At 36.5% G+C, this 26612-nt stretch overlaps 1 protein-coding gene and 1 pseudogene across 1 annotated transcript; one reads left to right on the forward strand and one right to left on the reverse strand.

Annotated features, from left to right (window-relative positions):
- Nucleotides 1–9386: 9386 nt before the first annotated feature.
- On the reverse strand, nt 9387–13277 carry LOC109148751 (cytokinin riboside 5'-monophosphate phosphoribohydrolase LOG3). Its single transcript, XM_019296478.1, has 7 exons — nt 12947–13277; nt 12203–12300; nt 12005–12035; nt 11316–11415; nt 10106–10176; nt 9865–10008; nt 9387–9746 (listed from the first exon to the last, which is right to left on the reverse strand). Exons 1-7 carry the CDS (start codon nt 13058–13060, stop codon nt 9654–9656), a joined length of 651 nt encoding a protein of 216 aa, XP_019152023.1. The 5' UTR covers nt 13061–13277; the 3' UTR covers nt 9387–9653.
- Nucleotides 13278–18612: 5335 nt separating this feature from the next.
- LOC109152907 lies at nt 18613–19784 on the forward strand (annotated as a pseudogene).
- The last annotated feature ends 6828 nt before the right edge of the window (nt 19785–26612 follow it).

Consider the following 26612-nt stretch of genomic DNA (forward strand, 5'->3'; position numbering starts at 1 on the left):
ACTGTTGGTGTATTCTGGAACCCGGCCGCTATAAACGGTCACTGTAATTACCATAACACGGGAATACACCATTGGTGTGTTTCACTGTGGTGTGTTTTATTACACTATTGGTGTATGTTGTCAACACTGTTAGTGTGTTCTGAAACTCGCCCGCTATAAATGGCCACTGTAATTACCATAACACCCCCACTTACCAAAACACGCGAAAATCCTCAGAATTACCACTGCCGTTAGATTAAACTGATTCAACGACACAGATACGACCACACGACCACACCTAATGACATGACCACATATGAGCGCTCTTCTATATATATATATATATATATATATATATATATATATATATATATATATATATATATATATATATATATATAGGGATGCACTCAGGTGCGAATAAGTGCTCAGGAGGGAAATGCGAACGAATCAGCGCGCGACACGTGTCCAGATCTAATAACTTAAAAAAAACGCGGGGGTATTTTCGTAAATAATTGAACATCGAAGTGCAAGTAAAATCACTTACAAGTGCACCTACTATCACCTATAAGTGCATGTAATTTATCCTTGTTAGCATTCACTTTCCGCAAACATTCATGCACCTAGGTGTGCTTATAACTATATGTGCAACTATTTGTAACTATAGGTGCAACTACTTATAACTATAGGTGCACCTACTTTCACCTATAAGTGCATGTAATTTTGCCTTGTTAACATTCATTGATCTGAGTTCAGCGGGTAGTAATATCTCTCAAAACCACTCGCAAATATTTATACACCTAGGTGCAACTACTTATAACTATGTGTGCAACTACATAGAACTATAGGTGCAACTACTTAAAACTATATGTGCAACTAAGTATTGATGCTCAGTGTAAATTTTTACTTGCACCGATAATACATTTTACATGCACTTGTAATACATTTTACTTGCACTTCGATGTTCAATTATTTATGAAAATGCCACCACGCTTTTTAAAAAAATCAGTGTTTCTCATCCATTAGATCTGGACACGTGGACGGACAGAATCCATTCCTATTTCGCGCCTGGGCGAAGCATTCGCACCTGAGTGCGATTCTATATATATATATATATATATATATATATATATATATATATATATATATATATATATATATATATATATATATATATATATATATATATATATATATATATATATATATATATATATATATATATATATATATATATATATATATATATATATATATATATATATATAGAGAGAGAGAGAGAGAGAGAGAGAGAGAGAGAGAGATAGAGGATGCAATTCAAATAAAAAAGGCTCAATAGGTAAAAAATGCAGACAATTTCTAGCCTTAGATGCAATTTAAATCAACAGTCCAAATTGAATTTTAATTAAAAAGCACGCGGTGACATATTTGTAATTTTTAGTAAATAAGTCAGCTTGTCTTTTGTATCTGAGTACACATTTATCTTTTTTCGAGTGCACTTTTGTCCTTCTTCAAGTGCACATTTTTCCTTCTTCGAGTGCATCATTTTTATTTCAGTACTTAGTTTCTCCTTTGAGTGCACATCTTTGTGCCTTTGAGTGCAAATCTTTTGGCCTTCAAGTGCACGTTTTGTAGTGCTCAAGTGCATGTTTTCCTTTCTAAGAGTGCATAATTAATTTACTTTGAATTTTTCTTTCTTTTTTTTTTTTCTCTCCCTTGCCTTCTAGTGATCCTCTTTATGCTTTCAAGTGATCAATTTAATGCCTCCAAATGTATATGTGTCTTACTATTGTGTAAAGATTAAAAAAAAAAAAAAACTTAGCATTCAAATGAATCCTTTTTTTTTTTTCCTTCGGTGCAGATTTTTTGCCTACAAGTGCACAACTTCTGGGCAGTATTTATTATATTTGTGCATTCTTTTCAATAACATATAACTAAATTTCTAATGAAATTTGTGAGATTTACAAATGATTTGTATGGATAATTGGTTTAATAACACTTAAGTTGAATAACCTTCCTTTTTGGTACCATAAATTGCATCAATTGCAGATCTATTTAAATACACCAATAGTTAAGTAAGATATACACCATCAACGTCAGGAAATGCACCACAAAAAAACGCACACAAATTAGGTACGCATCACCAACAACACACCATTAGGTGTGAGTAAAAACACCATACAGTGTTCGGAAATACACCATTAAGGTTGGTGAGTTATATGGTGTATTTTTGGGTCTGTTGTGTATTTTTGGTATTTTTTTTTGCATTTCATTGTGGTGTGTTTCCCTTACACTGTTGGTGCATGTTTTTAACACTGTTAGTGTATTCTGAAATTCTGCCACACGACCACATATGAGCATTATTTTATATATATATATATATATATATATATATATATATATATATATATATATATATATATATATATATATATATATATATATATATATATATATAGAGAGAGAGAGAGAGAGAGAGAGAGAGAGAGAGAGAGAGAGAGAGAGAGAGAGAGTTGCATTCAAATACAAACCCTCTTAAAATACAAACTTGAACTCGTATACACATTAACATACTTACATGCACACAGGACGCACTGCCAACAATTTCTAGGATTAGCTCGTGCACACATTAACATACTTACATGCACACAGCGCGTAGGAGGAAAAATCACAACCATCCATCAAAGCTAAGCAAACTAGAAGTTTAAAGAAATGGTAAGACTAACACATACACACAAAGCTAGAGAGCATTATCATCTAGATACTTCAACAACATATGGGATTAGGAAGAACAAATAACCAAGGAATCAAGAGGGAATGCACGTAGGTATCTTAATCTACGAACCACTCTCGTGATTAATAAACAAAGAATTGTCACACTCTCATGGTGTATCAATTCCAAGTACATCAAGCACACAAAGCATCTAAAGCCCCCAATTCCCCACATTTTCATAGGAAAAATTGGGTTTATGCAAATGGTGGCTAAAATCCTTAACCCAATTCTCATTGTAGCCAAGAATTCTCCAAAAGCATGGTAATGAATGTGTACATAAAAAATTAACAACATACAAACACAAATTATTCATAAACTCTAGAACCCTAGGTTAGTGTTCTACCCCCTTTTTGCAATAATCACAAATCGAGCATCAAGGAAGATAATAAAACTCTAACTCAAGTCCATAAACTAGCTACACATGATTAAATAGCATAAAGAACACAAAAAACATAAATATAAAGCATAAATATTGCAAAAGAGCTTTAAAAGAAGAGTAAGAAACTTCTCTATTGAAGATGAAGAATTTGTGGTTCAATCCCACTCCAATCCATGATTACAAGTTTCGTAGATAAATTAGAGATGAAATACTAGACTAATCTAAGCTATGGAAGTGAAATAAGGTGAAAAGGAATCTAATTTCTAGAGAGAAGGTAGAGAGAATTCTAACCTAAAAAGACCCTAGAGTTAAAAAGTTGCAAAATGAATAATGAATTCTAGAATGATCCAAATCTGAAAACTTTGCCCCTTTAAAACTGCCTTCATCCCATTATTTCCAATTTACGCGCGCCTTACAGCGTGACGTGGTGCGTAAATGGGAAATAGCATTATTTTCCATTTACTCCGCCGTTACTGTGTGATAGCTCGCGTAAATGGGTCTCCTGATGCTTTCTTCGCTGATTTCAACTACTTAGATATCTGAATTGGCCTTCGTAGTCTGTATGAAAGTTGTAGATCTTTTCGATGCCGATCCATGGCCACCTGAATCACCTCGACCGGACACTCCTAGCTCCAGATATGATTATTCTTCCGACGTGTCACTAAAATGCCCTAAAATTGTCAATAGTTTGCTGTTTTCAATAAATGTAACCAAAACTAGTCATTGTGCCTAACTTTAATCAAATTAAGCTATTATAAGCACATAATAGGCCTGAAGGATTCAAATTAAGCAAAATATGACTCTTAATTAATCCATAAAAGTGACACAATTTAACACTTATCACAAAGCACCTTAAGAACATAAACCACACACCTTAAGTACACAAATCACGCATCTTAAGCACACAAACAAAGCATTTTAAGAATACAAACCACGCACCTAAGGTTTTAAAATGGCTCACCTTAAGTTTCATACAATTAACGCACATTAAACACAAAAATCACGCACCTTAAGTTTCAACAACTACTCACATTAAGCACACAACCCACACACCTTAAGCACAAAATCCATGCACCTTAAGCACAAAAACTATGCACCTTAAACACAAAAACCATGCACCTTAAGAAGGAAAACCACACACATTAAGTTTCAACAACTACTCACATTAAACACACAACACACGCACCTTAAACACAAAAACCACGCATATTAAGTTTCGACAACTACTCACATTAAGCACATAACTCACGCACCTTAAGCACAAAACACACGCACCTTAAGTATAAAAATCATGCACCTTAAGTACAAAAATCACGCACCTAAAGAAAGAAAACCACGCACTTTAAATTTGACCTAGATGCAAAAATTACCAAATTACCACCACATTTTTTTTAATTTTGTTAATCATGAACGTTGATTTAAAAAGATCAATGGCTCAGATTTAACCGCACAACTGCACGAGAGACACCCAACCGCACAAGAACTGAATTATATACATATAAATATATATATATATATATATATATATATATATATATATATATATATATATATATATATATATATATATATATATATATATATATATATATATATATATATATATATATATATAGTGAAAGGTTCCCGTGCGGTTCAATGCTTCCCGTGCGGATGTGCGGTGGATTAATATGCGTGAGATTTGTACTCAATGTGCGTGAGTGTTGTTCTTAATATGCCAGAGATTTGTACTTAATGTGCGTGAATGTGTAAAATGTAGCAAAAAATATTGATGTCAACTTCTTCCCCATCCCAGTAGCCATTTCCTCCTCCCTAATGATGATGATGCGGAGGCGAGCTATGGTGATTAAAAATTATGGGAATAATACAATAGAAATCCACACTTAGCTGCTGTGCAAATTTTACTATGCCTGCGTCATTTATATAAACATTCAACTGCACTGAAGGTAGCTGATAATCCAGAATCCATGGCCAAATTGAAGGAAGAAGTAACAAGAAGCTTGGACGTTAATGTGCGTGAGTTTCTGTTCTGCTTCCTTCTGAGCTCATAATTCTGAAATACGCACGCACATTAAGTACAAATCTCACGCACATTAAACACAATACTCAGGCACATTAAGTACAAAACTCACGCATATTAACATGACGCACATTAAGTACAAATCTCAGGCACATTGAGTACAAATCTCACGCACATTAAGTATAAACCTCACACACATTAATCCACCGCACATCCGCACAGGAAGCAACAAATGCACCCGATCCCTTCCATATATATATATATATATATATATATATATATATATATATATATATATATATATATATATATATATATATATATATATATATATATATATATATATGGCCTTCCAGCGTACATTGTTGAGCCTTCCAGAGCATATTGTTGTGCCTTCGAACTGCATATTATTTTACCTTAGATTACACATTGTTGTGCCTTCGAAGTGCATACTGTTTTGCCTTATAGTACACATTGTTGAGCCTTCTATAGCACATTGTTGAACCTTTTAGAGCACATTATTGTGCCTTCGAAGTGCATATTGTTTTGCCTTGGACTAAACATTATTGAGCCTTCCAGAGCACATTATTAAGCCTTCAAGAGGTGGCAAACTATTTTAAAAAAAACGTAAGTTAATCTTCAATCACTAATTAGTAATTTGAGTAATATTGTTTGCTCATTTATTATTCATGGTCGTTTATAATGTGTTGGAGATCCTATATTAAAATTTGTCTTTTCTATAATTGCTTCATATTTTTGTGCCTTTCAGTGCACATTTTTGTCTTCCAATGCATATTGTTGTGCCTTCTAGAGCACATTGTTATGCCTTTCGGAGTTCCGGTGCACATTGTTGTAGATCATAGGTGGTGAATTTTTTTTTTTGAAGAGCACTTGATCTAAGATTGAGATTTATCTGCATGTTTCATCTGCGGTCTTCAATTCTTCGCACCAGAACCACTCCATATATATATATATATATATATATATATATATATATATATATATATATATATATATATATATAGTACTTATCATTAAAAAAAATACTAGTATATAGAAGCAAATGTTTATCACATAATTAACCATTGCAAATACGTTCTTCATAGAACAGTTTAATTAGTTATTGTTGTTGTTCTTTGCTTATGTATGCTCAACCAAAACAACGCAAAGTTCATGAACTTAGACACATATATAACTCGCAAGAAAATCTTGAGTCAAGCTTTTTGGTAGTGTTTCTTCTAATGAATCACCCTCGTTGTCTAATCAATTGAATACATCATCTCCTTCATCCTCAACCGTTATGTTGTACAATATAATGCAAATATACATTAATTATTTCTTTCAAGTTTTCCTTGAGCAAAATGTGCCCAAGACCTTTATTCAACGAGCTTGAAGCATCTAAATTTCTGCTCGACATCTTTTTTTATCGCATCTTGTGTTTCTTTAAAAGTTTTTCTCTTAAGATTAGAGCAAGACACAAAAGCTCTTCACAGATGTTGATCATTTTAGATAGCTGTCCGTCTATTATGTAATACCATTTTCTATATTGTATGTCATTCACGGTAAAACAAACATTTGGTACATATTCTCACAAGAAGTCATTAAATAATTAAAGCTAATGAGTGCCAAAGCAATATTTCCAATCACAATGCATGTAATCAAGATTCCTCAATATTCCAAGGAAGCAATGCCTTTGCTCAAACATGTGAAGCACTTGTTCCACGTCATTTAGTAAGCAGTATTTGAGATAAGAGACTAAAGTAACTCCATAATGACAAATTGGAATTTATACATAACGTGGACAGATCCCGTATGCACACCGGCAACGCTAATTAACAAATAATTACAGTGCATTTTTAAAGCTTCTCATAAGTTTGTTTCATACCAAATTCATGGGTGTCCATTAACCATTCATGTCTGCACCATACTTGTCCACTTCATAGAAAAACTTGACTAAACGCGACATTCAATTAAAAATCAAAACTTTGAAAAGTCTTTAATATAATGTTGTAGGAATGGTTTGTGTGATTTTTCAAAATTGTTCTTTAATTATATTATTAGATTTGTATTGGACCATTAGTTTAGGAATTGAATGGGAATAAGGCATATTCCTCATCCCCACCCGATTCCCCGCTCTCGATCGTCTTTGTCCCTACTAGGAAAAAGATTTTTTTCTCAAATTTCGTCTTCGGTCAATTCCACAGTCAAATATATATAATTCTTTATTTTTTAAAAGATTATGCATTTGCAATCCTACCAAAATAAAATTTAAAAAATAGTTGACCAAATTTAAAAATTTTAATGTTAAAATACATAAATAGTCATCAAACTATAACTGTAAAGGTGTGTTTGGTTCAAAAATTGCAATCAGAGTGCTAATGGGAATCAAATACTTAATAATGGTAATGTGTTAAAGTAGAAATAGTCACTTTGTTTGAAAGTAAATAAGAATTAGAATCAAAATAAATAAATAATTAATTAATTAAAATAAAAATAAATAAAAAATATATATAATATGTAATACATATATATACGCATACATATGTGTAAATATATAATCTCCATTTTTCTCCTTTATTGTTTATTTCAATGTTCAAAAGTAGATGAATAAAAGGGTAATGAGTTTTGTAATTATTAAAGGATTTGAATTCAATAGTAAGATAACAAGAGTAGACAAACAAACATGATAATAGAGGTATCAAAACCTATAGTAGGGTGTAAAAGTCCTCAACTAAACACCACCTAACTACATGCGTTTTTATATGAATATTGTTATTGGTGACAATGAGAGGTCTCATTAGTCCCGTCCCTTTTGAGATAGGAAATTGAGTTTATGTCGGTTCAGAGTAAAATTGTCACCACACCTTGTTTATCATTGACGTGTACAAAAACTATTAAGTTTTATGATAATATCTTCCTCGATCGACATTTGTATCACCTACCAATTGAAAAGAGGTCCAAAATTGCTTCCTTTTCTAACATTTTCCACAATGGGAAATCTCAAAATTCCAAACAAATGGACCAGAAAAATACCCTTCAACAACTGGATGGCCTTCTATCTGTGCTATCCATACATACTCACCAAACAAAAACCAGTTGAACACATCACCTTTCACTCCCCATGTCAAGAGGGACCAATGCCACACCCATCAATTTTGTCCCAATTGATAGAATTGCCCACATGCCCTTTTCCTTCACCGTCCATCACAAGTGTCGTCTCCTTTGTCTCTCCTTCTCTCGGGACCGCCCCCTCTTCTTGCCTGAAAAGGAAGCAGCCCTGCTTCTACTTGCTACCTGTTGCCGCCCAGTTGATTGATGATGTTGGGCAGTGACCTGTGAAGGGTTAAGTTTAGTACCAGGTGGCTAGGGGATTGTTGGGTGAAGGTTTAAACGGCAGTGACTGATGAAGGGTCAAGTCCAGTAACAAGTGAGTAGATCTGAAGAACCAAGTTCAATACCAGGTGACTAGGAGATTGTTGGGCGAAGGGGTCTGAAGGGTAGTAGATCTGAAGAACCAAGTTCAATACCAGGTGACTAGGAGATTGTTGGGCGAAGGGGTCTGAAGGGTAGTGACTGATGAAGGGCTAAGTTCATTAACAGGTGCGTAGGTCTGAAGAGCCAAGTTCAATACCAGGTGACTAGGAGATTGTTGGGCGACAGTATGAAGGGCGGTGACTGATGAAGGGCCAAGTCCAGTAACAGGTGACTGATGAAGGGCCAAGTCCAGTAACAGGTGAGTAGGTCTGAAGAGCCAAGTTCAATACCAGGTGACTAGAGGATTGTTGGGCGACGGTCTGAAGGGCGGTGAGCCGGTAACTGATGAAGGGCCAAGTAACAGGTGAGCCAAGTTCAATACCAAGTGACTAGGGGATTGTTGGGCGAAGGTCCGAAGGGCAGTGACTGATGAAGGGCTAAGTCCAGTAACAGGTGAGTAAGTCAGAAGGGCCAAGTCTAGCACCTTATCTCTTGAAAATGTGGTAATATAAGGAAATAAAGTTACACTTTCACTACGAGTTAGAGCTTATATCCAAGTTATGAGTTCGAGTCTCAATGACCAAGTCCAGCACTTAGCGCGCTTGATCCTAACAGGTGACAAACGTCGTTGTTGACACTTTAGACGGTCACAATGTAACGAAAGACAATAGGTTGTCTCAAGATAGGCACGGCAAAACAGTGAAGACTCTCGAGTTTCGAGTGCAAACTCATGAAAACGCGTAGGAGGAGAGACAGAGATGAGTGCAACATAACTTAGTAAATTGACATTAATCAGGCAGGCTAGGAATTCCATATGCACCTTACTAGTTACAAGTTGCAGAATGCCAAATTTTTTGACTTGAAGGGAGATTTGACAAGGTGATCATTTTCTAGAGTACTATACAAAATAAGAATCCCTTCTTCACAGCAAAAATCTAAGAACTTGGGGTTAGCATCATGGGGTTTCATATTTTCATAATATCCTAAGAAGTAGGCTCTCTTCTATGCTGCACACCCCGCTATCATCATCACCGCGAGATTTCCTGTGTTTGAGGGTACCCGAGCTGCTCTGTCTCCCAGCTCAACTTCAATGCGGCACCTTCATGGCAAGGAACATAGTCCTGTGATCATCATAGAAAGTGTAGATTTAATAGACATATCCTAAGTTGTATCTATAGATTCAAATCATTGCAAAATAAACAATTTGGGTTGTCCCAGGAATAAGAAATTATTAATTACCTCCAATTTCTTGACCAGCTCCTTGGGGGTAGGTGCAGATATAATGATGTGACGAGCACTCGGGCTGATGAATCCCTCCTCCACAGCTTTGTCAATGAACGACAACAATGAATTATAGTATCCATCGACATTCAGCAGCCCCACCTGCAAGAATGCACATATTTTGCGGGTTTCAGTTTAAAGAAAACGCCCTTTTCAAAAGTCTCGTGATCAAAATTTCCCCAATTGTATCGTGACATACCGGTTTATCATGAATGCCGAGCTGAGCCCAAGTTATCACTTCTAGTAGCTCCTCTAGTGTTCCATAACCACCTGCATGTAAACGTAGGACAATCTCGTTCATTGATCCACAAATCTTTCGGTTTCGAAATTTTGAAATAATTTATAAATGGTTAGTCTAGTTTAAATGTAAAGTTTCCTCACCACCAATGAGTAAATGGGTGTGTAGAATTATTGGAGTCCTTGAAAGGAGCAAGCATGATAGCTTTAAGTACAGAAGCTGGGTTGCTACTACAAATTTGTGTAAGTTTTGCAGTGTCTCCTTTCTTTCACTTAAGGAAAGTTTTGTGCAGTTGAAACCAGAGGGCTATGGACCCAATAAAGGATAACTCTGATTCTCACTGCAAGATGGTGATAGGTCAACAACTAGGGTTTGAACTGTAGCTCTCTAATCATGGGTCTTGGGGGTTGTGAATACTTCTAAGAGATAAGAGGGTTGGTTTGTGATCATTAAAATTTATTAAAAAAAAAAAAAAAAAAAAAAGAAGCTTGACATAGTTTTTGTGTGCCGAGGAAAACCCGCCGCCACTATTTAAGGTTGTGCACTGAGTAAACTCTGCCTTGTAACCCTAGCCGGCAAAGGACCACAAGAAGTTAAACTAGTCTAGGCTGTTCAGAGTTGACCGGCTTAAACTAAGAAGACTAATAGGCTGTTCCCGTTGGGAGTTGAACTTGTAAAAAGCTTCTAATAGTAGCTTTCTTAGCAGTACACATTACTGTATTAGTACAAAGTGGAATAGTCAAAAAGCCAAAACTTCAATTTACTGTTACTTTTTTGGTAACATTGTAATTGATTGTATCAGTATTGTAGTTTATGATCATTAAAAAATACTCTCCTTTTCTCAGAACATCAAACCCCACAGTACTAAATAGTCCACAATTTCACCTCTAGGCAAACCCCAGAATGCCACCAAGAAGGTTGACAGAGGAAATTAAATTCCATTTTCGGGATTCCGACATCAATAAATTTGTTCGTAGACACGTATTCCCGAGGAAAATTTGACACCCAGAAAATGAAAAGCTGTCTCTAGTCTGTCTCAGCACACATTATTTTTCCCAGGAACAGAGTAGCAATATATGGCAAACGAGCTAACAAGAACAAATGGAAAATTGCCTAAAAATGTTAATGCCATGCCAAGATTATGGGATTGGTTTCCAGACCAAATACCAACCTGGTAAGGCAATAAAAGCATCTGAGTGCTTAGCCATCTCTGCTTTCCTTTGATGCATATCTGCAACAGCCTTCACTTCTCCCACAGTTTCACCAGTTAACTGTTGAAAGGATACCAAATCCCAGAAGGCAAAAAAGATGCTGAGTTAAAAAAACACACAAAAAAAAGACCCTTTTTGAGGTTTGGATGAGAAAGACAGCTTTTGGGAGGGGGGGGGGGGGGGGGTAGATGCATAGGGTTTATAGAGTTGTGCAGTAAAGCAATGATGAGGATTGCAGTGTGAATGAACCTAATCCAAAAACCCTTTAAGAAATAGCAGCTACAGAGCTAGAAGCCTATATACAATTTCTTGGAAAAATGCCATTTTTATGAACATATGATATACCCAGCAATCTGAACCATAGAAACAACCAAGATCCATAATCATGGCTGAACCACACAGGAAATGAAGGATGGCAAAGAAAAAGGAAACAAAACCAAACAAAACAGCCGCCAAAAGTCCTATGTATGTGGATAAGATAAGGCCATCAAGGAACAACAAGAAACAAAGCCTAGAAAATTTACAAGACAAGAAAATATATATAGCACCTCACACACAAAACAAACATGCATAGCATCATTACAATGAAAAACTGCTCCATATATATAAATACCATAATAGGAAGGTAAAATGTACAAAGCAGACATACCTCTCGAGGCATGAGAGTCTTGGGAATGACTCTGCAGACAAACAATAACATGACAAAAATTGGTTTCAGTATACTATTAGAGTATAGGAATTAGGAAAACCCCATAAACAAGAAACTTGTGTTTTATATCTCCAGTTTGAGAGTTTTGAGGAAAGAAAGAACAAAAAAGATTGGAATAGAAGGAAACTCATTGCTCACCCAAGAACATGCCTGCCACCATCATGAACAGCTTGAGAAACCAGACCCATGAGGCCTATGCTTCCTCCTCCATACACCAAATCAATGTTCCTTGAAACCTTCAAAAATCAGTGTAAAGGGGTATTAAGGCTACTGATAATTGATAAACTAACTTGTTCAAGATTGACCCATTTTATTAATATTATTACACAGTCCTTCTTTATGCTTGAAAAGCACACTTACATTATTTTAAAAACAGTAAAGGTGAAAGGGGGAAAATGGGTTCTTTACTATGTACTTGTAAGTACCACATAGTTTAGAAGCTCTGATCTGTATGAGGAGCCAACAAGGCATAAATTCCAAGGATAATGCCTCAACTTTTTGGGGTTTTGAGAGACAGAGATGAGACACACAGAAGAACACAAACAGGAGGGAGGGGGGGCTGCATGCTTGAATAGTATTTGTCAAGCAAAAATTTATGGCAAAAAAGAAATGATCAACCCAAAATTCCATAAACAAGAACAAGGCAAGGAAGCAAGTTAGAAACAGAGACAAAGTTGCCACAGGTAAGAACCCCAGAGCATTTTGCAGTGATGCAGAACAAGACATTGCAAAAAAGACCCCATTTTTATGAGAATACATTCGACACGTTCCAGTCCAAGAGGGCAACGCCAAAACTACAAAGAAGTAAATGGGCAAGAGAGAGAGAAAAAATAAAAAAGGTTCCTTTTTTATTTTTGTTACAATATAAAGAGAGAAAAATACCAATTCTTTGCCAAGCTCAATAGCAGCATCCTGATAGCTACTCTTCTTTCCTTGGCTACTCCCACAAAACACACAAATCCTCTTGAATCTTGATGCCTCACTTCCCCTCTCCATATTCTTCCTCTCTGTATAAATCTCTTTGCAAATTACCAAAGAAAAAGGGGAATCTTTGAGCTTTCTGGGTGAGAGTTTGTATATTCTACAGAGGGTATGGGTATAGATAATCAATGAGAGTGAATAAAGAAAGAAATAGATATAGAAATTGGATATATGATATGATGAAGAAGACTTTGTTCCACCGAACAATATTGCGTAGACCTTTTTGAAGCTCCCCCAAACCCGAAGGCTTCGTTATATAATGGTCATGGCACGTGACCAACACTTAGCACGCTTGTGCTCATGCACTCACCACCCCTTGTGGACCACCTTATTGTTTACTACTATTTTCATATTATAATTATTTCTTTTTTACTTCACTAATGTTGTTTCTATAAAACTAAATTCTGCCCAACATTCTTTGTCTTTTTCCAACAAATGCTAATTAGAATAGATTAGATTTCAACACTTCTAAGTGAATTCCAGTTATATATATATAGAGTATGTATAGGGAAGATGGATAGATATATTATATTATTAAAATTGTTATGTTAAAATGGAATTTTTTGAACTAATTGAATGATGCGCTAAAAGTTACTTTTTAAAGATTTTTATCAAGTTAAGTGGTATGTATTGTGGGTAGAATTTATGAACCAAAATTGTTATTGCAAAATAATTTGTATGTTTTAAGAGCATCTACACCTGTGAATTTTTGACAATTTTTTCAAAAGTTAAAAATAAAGTTTGGTTTTTCAACTGACATAGATCATGACTTTTTCTCAATTCTTTCTCCTACAAGAGAGAATTTTTTGTGGAGGCCACAATTTGAGAAAGGAAAACAAAAGGCGCCTGGCAAGCGTGCGGGTGACAGCAGGCGCCCAGTCGGACACGTTACCTACTAGTTTTTTTTTCTTTTTCTTTCTCTGGTTTCCGTGTTAGATTATTTTTTTTTTCCTTTTTTCATTTTCTTCCTTTTTTGTTATCCATCTTCTCTATCCTATGTGAACCTAAAAAATCACAAAAAAAAAAAAAAAAAAAAAAACTCAACATTGATATGGATGCTCTAAGTTATGTAATTGATCATTCTTGTTAGAGGGAGGACAAGGTGTTTATGTTCAAAATTTTGGATGATTTCTTGTAAGATAGTTTTAAATCTATACTATACTCAAACTAATTCTCATTCACAGCGGTTCCGTTTAATTAAGGGACAAAGTGCTGGTCATATTGATTTTTTTATATTAGAGAAGATTTTAAACTTTCAACCATTTTTAAAGGATAGACGATAGTCATCCCTCTTATAGTAAATTCAACAATCTTATAGTAAATTCAACAAAAGATCATAAGGAGATGACATATTCAACTATCTAACCACTCAAATCATACTCCACCTTGACGCACCCATACCCTTATCCCATTTAAGTTAGAGGCCATTCAAAATTGAGCAGACCACCTCGTCGAGACCACATTCCCAAATATTCAAAGTGAAGCCAAACAACAAGTTTCCTATTCCATCACCCAAGTGGTAGTTGCATTTTAAATAGTTTTAAAGCAAGCAAATAATTTTTTGATATTTTGTTAAAACTTTTTATTTTTTAAAGAGGTGAATTCGGACTCTATAGAAAAGTCAAAGGTAATAATAAATGGTGGTAAACTAAATAAAGTTAATAGTTAGCAGTATTTAAATCAAGGAAGTATGCTGGGTTGGTCGAGTTCAGTCTCTACTCGATTCGAGATGTGACGTGACGTTGTGGCTTATCATAGACGATGGATGTGGTTAAATGATTAATGTCCACCTACTTATCACTAATTGATTTTAAGTACGATATGACAATCAAATAGTTAAAGAACTCTGTGGTTAAGCATGTTTGACTTACAACCGTTGGGTGAGATTCATCAAAGTATATATTATTTTAGAACAAACTATAAAAAAATAAATAAAAAATAAAAAAATTGGAGTTAGAACCAATAAAGTGAGACTAATGGATTTTTTTGGTGAAGAGGGAAACTTGTAGTCATTACGTGAGGTTACGTTATACATAGGTAAATCATGTCTTGTGATCTTAGCCGATAAAAGACTAGAGGTAAATCAGTCTAAGTTATCCAAGCTAACTGGTTCAAACAAAGTAACTCAATAGACCGCTTTTATTGGGAGTCAAACTTCACGAGTCAATAAGTCGCTTCCACTGGGAGTTGAATAATATGCCGCTTTTACTAGGAGTGGAACTTGACAAATGGAATACTTTTAAGTGGACAAGTTGATATATTTGAAGATACATCGTCAAAAAGAAAACTACAAAGGAAAGAGCTGACAAAATCCATAAAAAAGAAATGAACAAACAGGCTGGCAAGCTGCCATACATGATCCTAAAGAGTAGTATGAGAAACACTATGATGGTGGATTACTTAGTAACTTTTTGTTAATCTGGCCGGATTAATATGCCTTTTCACCCTGCAAAACATGAAAAGATAATCACCTTTACAACACAGGAGAAAAAGGTTAGCAATGGACAGTGCAGGCAGGCAGGCAGTCAAAAATAGGAACAATAATATTATTAAAGTAATTAAACATGCAAACATAACAACATGGGTATATAGTAATGCATGTATGTATGTGATTTGTAGTAAACAAGTGCATGCGTGACTGACTTCACAAATCACAATATACCACAATGATGCATTGCATTACACTACACAAATGTATGGGGAAAACAGTGCAGAGGGGGGGGGGGGGGGGGGGGGTATTAGGGCATAGAGCACTGTGCAGCTAACAGAGATGATTGAATACAATATATATGAAGATAGATGTGGGCATTGAGTTAAGGCATTGTACCCTAATCTTCCCTCACTTTGCTTTGCTCTTAGGAAACATTTCTTTCTTATATTCATATCATCCCATCCCCTTCCCCATATCACTACACTTACCATCTTGTCCCTCCATCAACCCCTATACATACTAATTTAATTAACAATTCACTGCTCTCACGTTTCTCGTTTTACGAGCTCAGCCTCCATTGTCTAAAGGCCGGCCTAGATAGTGCCATCTCTCAAGTGTGTTTACTCATAGGACAAATTGAAAACTAACATTATATTTACTTTAAAATTAATAATAATACAGATGCACAAATTGATTATTTCTTTGTTTTTTCCGATCCTTTCATCTTTAATTTCAAAAGATAGGGGGTGTATTCAATCATGACTTTCATAGAGTTTTAAAGACTTTTATGAATTTTAAAAGTTTGGAGGTATTCAATTCAATCAAGATTTTTAAAGAGTCTTTAAAAGTCGTGTGGTATTCAATTAAGACTTTTAAAGAGTCTTTAAAAGTCATGTTGTATTCAAAAAGTTATGAACTTTTGTAGACTTTTTAATTTTAAGACTTTTGTAGACTTTTCCTTCTCAAATATAAATAGTTGAAATCCAACCATCAACCCCAAGATTTCAAATTTTCTTTCTATCAACTTTGAATGTTTTCTCTCTCTATTAAAACTCTATTTTTTCTCCCTATTTAAACTCTATAAACCTATCTAAATTCAATAAAATCATTTTTTCTTCATTATCCTATATTTTCCTCATACCTAAACTCTACCAATTTTTCTCTCTCTCCTAAACTTTAGAATCTTCATCTAAAAATTCGAAATAATATTATTTTTACTTCATTATTGCTTGTTTATATTGATTTTTATTTTTTTTTCTATGAATTTTTTATCCCTAACTTTCTCTAATTCTTCCTAAATATATGAACAAAGCAAATTTTTTCATCGTCAAATTTTAGTATATGTTTCATAATATTCATATAAATATTTATATATTTTGATTTTTTTATTATTTTTATGTTTATATTCGTAATATATATTTTTTCTTTTTCTTTTTTTTTTTTAACAACAGGTTACTACGTATAGCGAATTACTATTCACAACAACAATTTGGAGTTACAAACAGTAGCACCTTGTTGTTGCTTACAGTCTCAAATTGCTATTGCAAATAATAGTTCTTTGCGTGATGCCTAGCAATATATCAAGGATAATTATATATATATTATTAATATTAGATTTTTATTTTTTTATTTTATGCAACTTGTAATTATATTTTTAAATATTTTATTTGATCAAGTCTTTTATTATAAATTTTATTGTTCAATATTGTTATGAATTTCTAATGAAATAGTTTTTTTTTTTTTGATGTTTATTAATAATATATAAATAATTAGCATATAAGTCTCAGCATACTATGAATAAAAATAATAATGTTGAGAATGTTGATGTGGGTGAAGAACAATATAATAAGAAGAATTTTATGATATATTATAAATGTTTTGTAAGAAAATTATAAATGATAAGAATCAAAATCATTGAAAGTTTGTAAGGATGTATCCAATTTAGAATTTCAATGACTTTTGTAGACTTTTTAAAATAAAAAGTTGATAAAAGTCTATGAATATTTTTTTATATAGACTTTTATAGAGTCTTATAAAGTTTTAAAAAGTTTTGAACGACTCTATGAAAGTCAATCAAAGTTTATTAAAATCTATCATTTTAAAAGTCTTTAAAACTTTACAAAAGTCATGATTGAATACACCCCCTTAAGAGTCTAATTTTTCAAGATATGACCTAGCTAAGATGAATTCATATTAATCTCATAACGCGGAAGATAGGAAAATACTACATGCATTCCCATTTTTTACTCCCAATTTGTACTCCCTCTCACAATTTCTTGATGTAGACACATCTCCTGGGACCTACATGATGAAAATAGTCAATCTTTGTTTGCCATGTCATGGAGTACAAGTGAGAGAGTAGAATTTGGGAGTACATGTAGTAAAAATCCGGAAGATATTAGATATCACATGCACCCTTAGGTAATGTCGCATCATAAGGATTGATTGGAGGGAAAAAATAAGAGGGGTATCTGTTGGGACTGGGGCTTGGAGGGTCGAGTTCAACATCCTGTCATTGAACCGTGGCATTGTGGCTTGCCATGAATGGATGCAGTTAAATAGTTAATGTTCACCTACTTATCACCAATTGGTTTTAAGAGGGATATGATAACTCAATAACCAAAGAACTTTGTAGTTAAACGTTTTTAACTTACAGGATAGGTGACCTACTAGGAAGTAAACATATATAGTGCAGTGCTTAAATCTAACAATTGGTATTAGAACCAAGGTCACAGGTTCTAATAAGTGTGCGTGACTTACAGGATGAGTGATCCATAGAAAGTAAGCATAGTGCATGCAGAGTTAAGATCTAGCAATCTCTAACAATACTCTTGAGATATGTCCAAGGCAACTCTAAGGGACGTTTAATTTAGAGTATCTAACATTAGAACTGAGTTACTAACAAGTAACAAGTACAAAAAGTGTATTGAATTAATAGAGGCAGAGACCCTTAAAACAATATAAGTGGGCTATAAGTATACTAAATAAACAAAGGAGATAAATCCGTCACAAGGGAACAACTACCAAGCTCAACCACAAATTTGTAGACTATTACTACTACCAGCTAACTAGTAGAGGACAATTGATGTACTACATCGTTGGCTGAGAGAGAAGTCAAGAGAGAAGAAGAGTGATCATGATGGTATGAACTCGACACCACCGGCTCTTTTTATATTACTCCCAAGGACGCATGTCGTGGACAAGTCCATGGACCACAGTGCTCCGCCATCTCCAGCCACACGCGTGTCCTGCAAGGTGCCAAGTTTTCCCATCAAACACTCCTTCACGCGCCACGTCACAACGCACGTTCAAGATCCCCGCAAACTGCCTGAAGACCGTGCAACGCACACGCCCCACTACCCTCTGTATGTCAACCCCACCCCTTCTTGGGCCATCCCCACTGAACTCTATGATTATAATTATAATACTCTATATTCATAATTTTGGAACTTCATATTCACAATTATTGAACTCTATATTCACAATTACATAACTTTATGTTCATAATTACTGAACTCTATATTCATAATTATAAAACGAGTAAATACTCAAAATGGTCCCTCGACTATAGCTAAATTCACAAATTGATCCCCAATTATTGATTTCAACCAATTAAGTCCTTAACTTTTCAATTTTGACCCAATTAAGTCCTCCGTCTATTTGACCGTTATATCTGGGGATATATATGTAATTGCAAAGCTCCGTGTTGAGCCCCCGCTTTTCCCTCTGCAGTTAGTGCTCTTCCCCGGCGCAATCCTTCTACTTCAGATCTTCGATTTCCGGTACCGAATCATGATGCACACTCTGCTGCAGACCGATCTCCGATTCGGTGTCATTTACTCCGATAGCGCCATGGAGGTGGGTTGCGTCGTAGAAGTGGTGAAGCACGGGCACCTCGTCGACGACCGCTTCCTCCTAATCTGCAAAGGCCATGAGCGGTTCCAGGTCACGAAGCTGGTCCGGACCAAGCCGTACTTGGTGGCGGAGGTCATGTGGCTCGAGGACCGACCACGTGACGGGGAGGAGGATCTCGAATCGCTCGCCTCCGAAGTCGAAACGTATATGGAAGACGTGATCCGATTATCTAATAGGCTTAACGGCAAGCCGGAAAAGGAGGCGCAAGATCTGCGGCGGAACCTTTTTCCGACGCTGTTCTCGTTCTTCGTCAGAAGCATGTTCGAAGGCGCGCCCAGAGAATAACAGGCGTTGCTGGAGCTGGAAGACACGGCTACGCGGCTAAAAAGGGAGAAGGAGCTTTGCAATTACATAAATATCCTCAGATATAATGGTCAACAAACAGTCAAATAGATGGAGGACTTAATTGGGTCAAAATTGAAAAGTTAGGGACTTAATTGGTTGAAATCAATAGTTGAGGACCAATTTGTGAATTTAGCTATAGTCGAGGGACCATTTTGGGTATTTACTCTTATAAAACTCTATGTTCATAATTTTTGAACTTCACATTCACAATTATTGAACTCTATATTCACAATTACAGAACTCTATGTTCATATTTATAGAACTCTATGTTCATAATTTTTTAACTCTATATTTACAACGGAATCGTGTCCACCTTGCAAGGTGGGCACGGTTCCACAACATAATTTGCCGCTCTAAGGTGATCTCGTAATTTGATCCAAACACGTTTATATAATATTACCATACTCACATTACCTAATTCAGTAATGTTGGCAAATTATACTCTGAACCATAGTTCACATTGCATGATAGACCACTGATACATGTTATTATATTTTTAGTATATTGTAAGTTATTTTTAGTGTACTACATGTTCATTTTTAGGTAGTACACTAAACATAAACTTGTATCAAAATATAATGAACAAAATAAAATCGAACTTGTAATACAATAAAATTGAACCTACAATATACTAAAATAAATATATATATCAATGATCCACCTTACAATATAGTCTCTAATCCACAATATAACGATTAAGTATTGTTATATAACTTGAACTAAACGGTAAGTACTTAATTTCATTTTACTTTGGTAAAATGAGCATGCATTACAATTATAATCCATTAATACAATATACAAGAATAAAATTTATAATAAATTTCTAATAAAACACCTATTACAATTAATTGTTTACACGTAAAATATAACTTTACATGTTATTATATTTTTTTTTTTGTAAGTTACTGGCTCTATTAGTATCTGTTCATATACTTTCTCAACCTACTGAAACACAAAGAACCAATAACGCCTCCACTAAGGCTCGAACTCATAATCTTCCAAATGGAAGTCCAACCCGGATACCATTAGACCACATAGTCCTGGTATACAAGAGTAGGGTTACTCTATTATATTTTCAAATAGAAAGTTTCTCCTGTCATCCCAAAATGAAAAGAAATTAAAGTATACACCCATAACACTACTAAATAATAATCCATTCCTTTCAAAAAAAAAAAAAAATCCATTAATTTCTTTTAATATGGAAGATAACTAAATTACACCGGCCCACATGTGATTTCATCATCATAATATTCGAACTCTTAACTTCATGTTTGGAAACTTCACCTCAACTCCCAAATTAAGAGTAATTGCCAATGTTTACTAAATAATGGCAAGATTCAAGGAACTAGTAGCTATACTGTTTGGTCCGTGAGATATATCAAGATTAGACTGACATTTGAGAAATTGACCCATTAATAGATTTGGATTAATTTTCTGGAATAAAATATTAGCTATTATTTTGATTTACGAGAAAGCTCGTCGCTATTTAAAAGTACACTTTGGATAAAATTCACATTGTGATCCTAGCATGTAAAAAATCACAAGATGGTTAACCAATTTAAATTATTTATAGCTCACCTACCGGCTCAAACTAAGAAAACTAATAAACAATTCTCATATAGAGAGTTGAACTTAGAATATGGTTACCAAGCCAACTGTCTGACTAACTTGGCTGGGGTAATAGTCATTCCATTTATAAAAAGAAATAGCCATTCTAAACTCTCCTAATTCTCTTATAGGGATGTTTGGTCGCAATGTGGGAATTAGAAGAGAAGAAAAAATAAGTGCAATTTCATAGGAGAAGAATAATGTGGAATAAAGTAGAAATTCAAATCTCATTGTTGATTGGTTGCAATAGAATTACAATGAATTTCTACTCTAATTTGTGTTTACATGAGAACTAAAAAGGAACTAGTAAGTAAATACCAAAAAAATATCCATGCAATTACAATTCCTAAAAAGGGAGGATGTAAGATTATTAGGGGTTGGTAATTTGATCCTCATAATTCAACTTTTCTTCCCACATATCATGAAATTATAGTTTTTAGGGAAACGTAGGATTTGCAATTTCTCATTTTTTGAAGAATTGCAATTTATCCCACTATTCGGAGAAAATTTTCACTTCTTAGAAATAAATAGGAACAGAATTACAATTCTGTCTACTTTTTTTGAAAGCCAAATAATTTGGTATATTAATGAACGAACATAGTAATAGAGTCAGGTAGGATTACATCCCAGTACATAGGATGTTCCTGATCGAAAGCTAACGAAGCTAAAGTATGAGCATGCATATTAACAGTCCTGGAAATATAATGTAAAGAACAGTAATTAAATAATGACATAGTTGTCCTGCACTGGTCCGCAATGACCCCAACATAAGAACGAGTGCCGGTACCTCTTGATGTTATCATGTTACGCAGCTCCATGCAATCTGTGAGTAGATCAACTATTTGTATATCGCGCCCTTTAAGCCATGATAGGGCTTCCTTGCATGCTAGAGCTTCTGCCATAATAGGTGAAAAAGCACCAGGTAGTGTCCCCGCCGTGGCCGCCATAAACACACCTTCGTGATTGAGTAGCACAACTCCGTATGTCGCTTCCCCCGTGTGTTGTCTGTAACCCGCGTCGAAATAGCACCTGAGACCATGTGGCTCGGTCTCCGGCGTCACCGTAGCATGCGGCTGGTCTGTCACTCGTCTGAGCCTGGTGAAGGCTTCCTCGGTCAGCACCGCCCTCCTCACTGTAGCTTCCGGGCGTGGCAAACTTCTCTCCCATAGCGCCGTATTTCTTGCTAGCCATAAGTAGTACAGGATCCCAACGGCCAGCCGTACCTGCCCCTCCGTCAACGAGTGCATCACGCCTATGAACCATGATTGGAAAAAATCAGTTAGAATATTCGTGACAGGTAATCCCGAAATATTCCAAACCATTTTAGAGTAATCACATAAAATCAGTGCATGCATAATATCCTCCTGTGTATTGCCACACATGGGACATATAGGATCCACCTCCACTCGTTTAATAATTAAATTATCAATGGTGGGTAGTATGCCAGACACAGCTCTCCACAAAAAGATTTTCCATTTGGGTGGCACTCTTAATTTCCACAATGTAACCCATTTATCAAAAGCTCCTGGGTCATCAGAATAGTCCCCCATAATACGCCTATAGGCATTCTTAACCGTGTATTTTCCTTGTGTGTCCCCGTTCCAGTACCATGTGTCATCATAATCTGGGCTAATTGGTATTCTTGAGATTCGGTTCACATCCTCAGGAATAAATAAATCACTGAGAATATGTGGATCCCAGGTACCTGTATCTTGATCTATGAGGCCACTCACTAGTGCTTGTCTTAATTCTTCAGGCATGTGTGTTTGAACCAAAGGACTAGGATCATCAGACAACCAAGGATGTCCCCATATCAATGTATCCCTACCGTTTCCAATCCTTCTGCGCACCCCGGCACAGACCAGATCATGGGTGGCCATAATACTTCGCCAGCAGTGACTTGGACTATTCCCTATGGTAGCATCAACAAAAGTGGTCGTAGGATAGTATCGAGCCTTATAGACCCTTGCTACCAAAGTGGTTGGTTCTGTAAGAAATCTCCATGCTTGTTTCCCTAGCATAGCCAGATTAAATGCACGAAGGTCCTTAAAACCTAACCCTCCATATTTCTTAGGGATGCATAATTTATCCCAAGCTTTCCAATGTATTCCACGATCTGCACCTGTCCCCCACCAATATTTGTTCATAATACGTTGTATAGACAAACACACTGATTCAGGTAACAAAAAAACACTCATAGAGAATGTAGGCATAGACTGAGCCACACTCTTTAAGAGCACCTCCTTCCCAGCCTGTGAGAGCAACTTTTTGTTCCATGATCCAATTCGCTGCCTGATTTTATCCTCAATATATGCAAATACAGCCCTTTTATTCCTTCCTATAAAGGAAGGTAGCCCCAGATATTTGCCAAAATTGGATGCCAGTTCCACTCCTAAACACCACGCCACCTGCTGTCTCTGCGCCATCTGGGTATTTCTACTAAAACAAATACTTTATTTATTATAGTTCACCATTTGGCCAGACAATTTTTCATATCTAATCAGGCATTGCTTAACAACAGCTGCTTCCTGAATATTAGCTTTAAAAAACAACAGACTGTCATCTGCAAAAAACAAGTGTGAGACCGGTGGTGCCCCTCTAGCCACCCTACATCCATGTATAGCCCCATCCATCTGCGCTCTCTGTAATAGCATTGAAAGTCCCTCCGCACAGATAATAAATAAATAAGGGGAGAGAGGATCTCCCTGTCTCAGTCCACGAGTTGGGGTCACACATCCACCCACCTCCCCATTTATCATTATTGAATACCGTACTGTGGTAACACATAACATAATAAGGCGGATCCAGTGCTCATCAAAACCCATCACAGTCATCATCTTTTTCAGGAAAGGCCACTCCATTCTGTCATAAGCTTTTGACATATCCAGTTTTAGCGCACTCCACCCCACACGGCCACACTGTTTCCTATGCAAATAGTGCCCCACTTCCGCTGCTACCAATATATTATGTGTAATCAAACGGCCCGGAATGAAAGCACTCTGGGATTCTGAGATTATTCCTCCCATCAGTGGCTTCATTCTATTTGCAATCATCTTCGCCATTATTCTGTAAACAACATTGCTTAACGCGATTGGCCTCATATCTGCAACTGTCTCAGGTAGTGCTTTCTTAGGGATTAGCACTATATTCGTATCATTCAACCCCTCCGGCAGGGCACCTGAATTCAAAGCATCTGTTATAAAACGAGTAACATCATCCCCCACTACACTCCAGAAGTGCTGGTAAAATCCCGGATTCATTCCATCCGGTCCCGGTGCCTTATCCGGGAACATGGAATAAACTGCCTCCTTAACTTCATCCGCCTCATAGGGCCGTATCAACAATGCATTCTGTTCTTGAGTAACTCAGGGACTAAAATCCTCAAACAGCGAATCTGAGCAACTAGAATTATTTGAGGCAAAAATATTTGTATAGTAATCCACTATTACTGCTTTCATCTTATCCCCCTCAACCCACAAATCATCATTATCTTTAATACGTACAATCAAATTCTTTTTCCTACGGGCAGAAGCATACCTGTGATAAAATTTTGTGTTGGCATCTGCTCCCCGTAGCCAGTGTTGCTTTGCCCGTTGTCTCCAAAATATGTCTTCCTGGGCCTCCAACAGATTCAGCTGATCATCAATCTGCCGGAATTCAGCTAATGCCGCATGGTCCCTTCGATTGCGGATAGATTCCTGTCGTCGTCGCAGCTGGTCAATACGTTTTCCAAACTTATGAAAACGTTCACCACCCCATCGCATGAGTCTCTCTCCACAAAATCGTTGACACCCAAGCAATCCTTCAGTTCTCCCATCCTGCCAGGCAGTCTCCACAATTTCTTTACTGCCTTCATCTAAAAGCCAGGCCATCTCGAACCGAAAACCCCTCGGGTTTCCTCTCCTCGGTATGCATGGTGCATTAATGTTGAGGAAAAGAATCGAGTGATCCGATGCTCTAGTTTGAATATTCTCCAGCCATGCATTACGATTAATATCATTCCAACTCGTTGTAGTCAACACTTTGTCAAGTCTTTCCTCGATCCAATTCTGCGTGCCTTTGCCTTTCTCCCACGTGAATTGATGCCCCCTCATAGGCATTTGGGCCAACCCACATTCATCAATAGCCTCCCTAAAACCGTGTAGGAGACTATCAGGATACGGGTTACCACATCTCTTCTCGTGCTGGAACAAGAGATTATTAAAATCCCCCACCACCACCCATGGCAATGTGGACCTTCCTTTTAACGTGTTTAACAAATTCCACGAATCCCTCTTCTCGTTCCATTTTGGAAAGCCATAAAAACATGTCATCCGCCACCGCTTCCCCTCTACCTGTACCTCCACATCCACATGGTTCTTAGAGTAACTCAATAACTGTACCGTATTATTCTTTTTCCACAAAAGAGCCATACCACCACTCATTCTATCATTATCAACATAAAACAACCCCTCATAACCAAGACTAACACGAATCCGCTCTGCATGTATCCGTGCCACCTTGGTTTCCATTAAGAACACAAAATCCGGCTTCTTACGGGACCCAGGTCCACAATCTGTCAAACTGTTTGTGGATTGCCCAAGCCACAACAGTTCCAGCTTAACGTACTCATGAGGACGGGCGGGGCTGTGCAACAGCTCCCGCCATGGACAAGTTTTTTGAACCCTCTTGCATAACAACATCCTTGCCCTCAAACTCCGCACCCCGTCCTCCACTCTCGGCCTGCCTACGCCTTTTCCCGGTTGCTTCCACCTGCTCATCGGCCTCCATTCCGCCCCATACGGGTACGGCACAACTGGGCCGTATAGTTACCACCCCGGCCACCCCGCTCCCCCCTTCTATCGGACGTGGTCTCCCGCCAACCGGCACAAGCCAGTTACCCCCAACCGCTCTAGGAGCGCTCCGGGATCCACCAGCTCGCATATCCGGGCCATACGGGTACCGCTCCAATGGGATGCCGGAGTCTCGCGCCTTAATGCAAAAATTGTATAGATGTCCCATTATTCCACAGTAAAAACAGAACCTGTGTAACCGTTCATAGCGAAACGTTACCCAAGCCGTGGTCTTATCCCTTTTCAGTAGCTTCATTCGTCGTCGTAACGGTTTATCCACCGGAATAGAAACCCTAATTCGGTGAAAAGTCAACCACGGGGCCCCTTCAAATCGATCATCATGTTTCACAAAGGTACCAATGAAATTTCCAGCTTGCTCTAACACCGTCTGAGATGTATATCCTAACGGCATATCGTGTAACTGCACCCACATATC

This window comes from Ipomoea nil, unplaced genomic scaffold (genome assembly GCF_001879475.1).
Source record: "Ipomoea nil cultivar Tokyo-kokei standard unplaced genomic scaffold, Asagao_1.1 scaffold0268, whole genome shotgun sequence".
Classification (NCBI taxonomy): Eukaryota; Viridiplantae; Streptophyta; class Magnoliopsida; order Solanales; family Convolvulaceae; genus Ipomoea; species Ipomoea nil.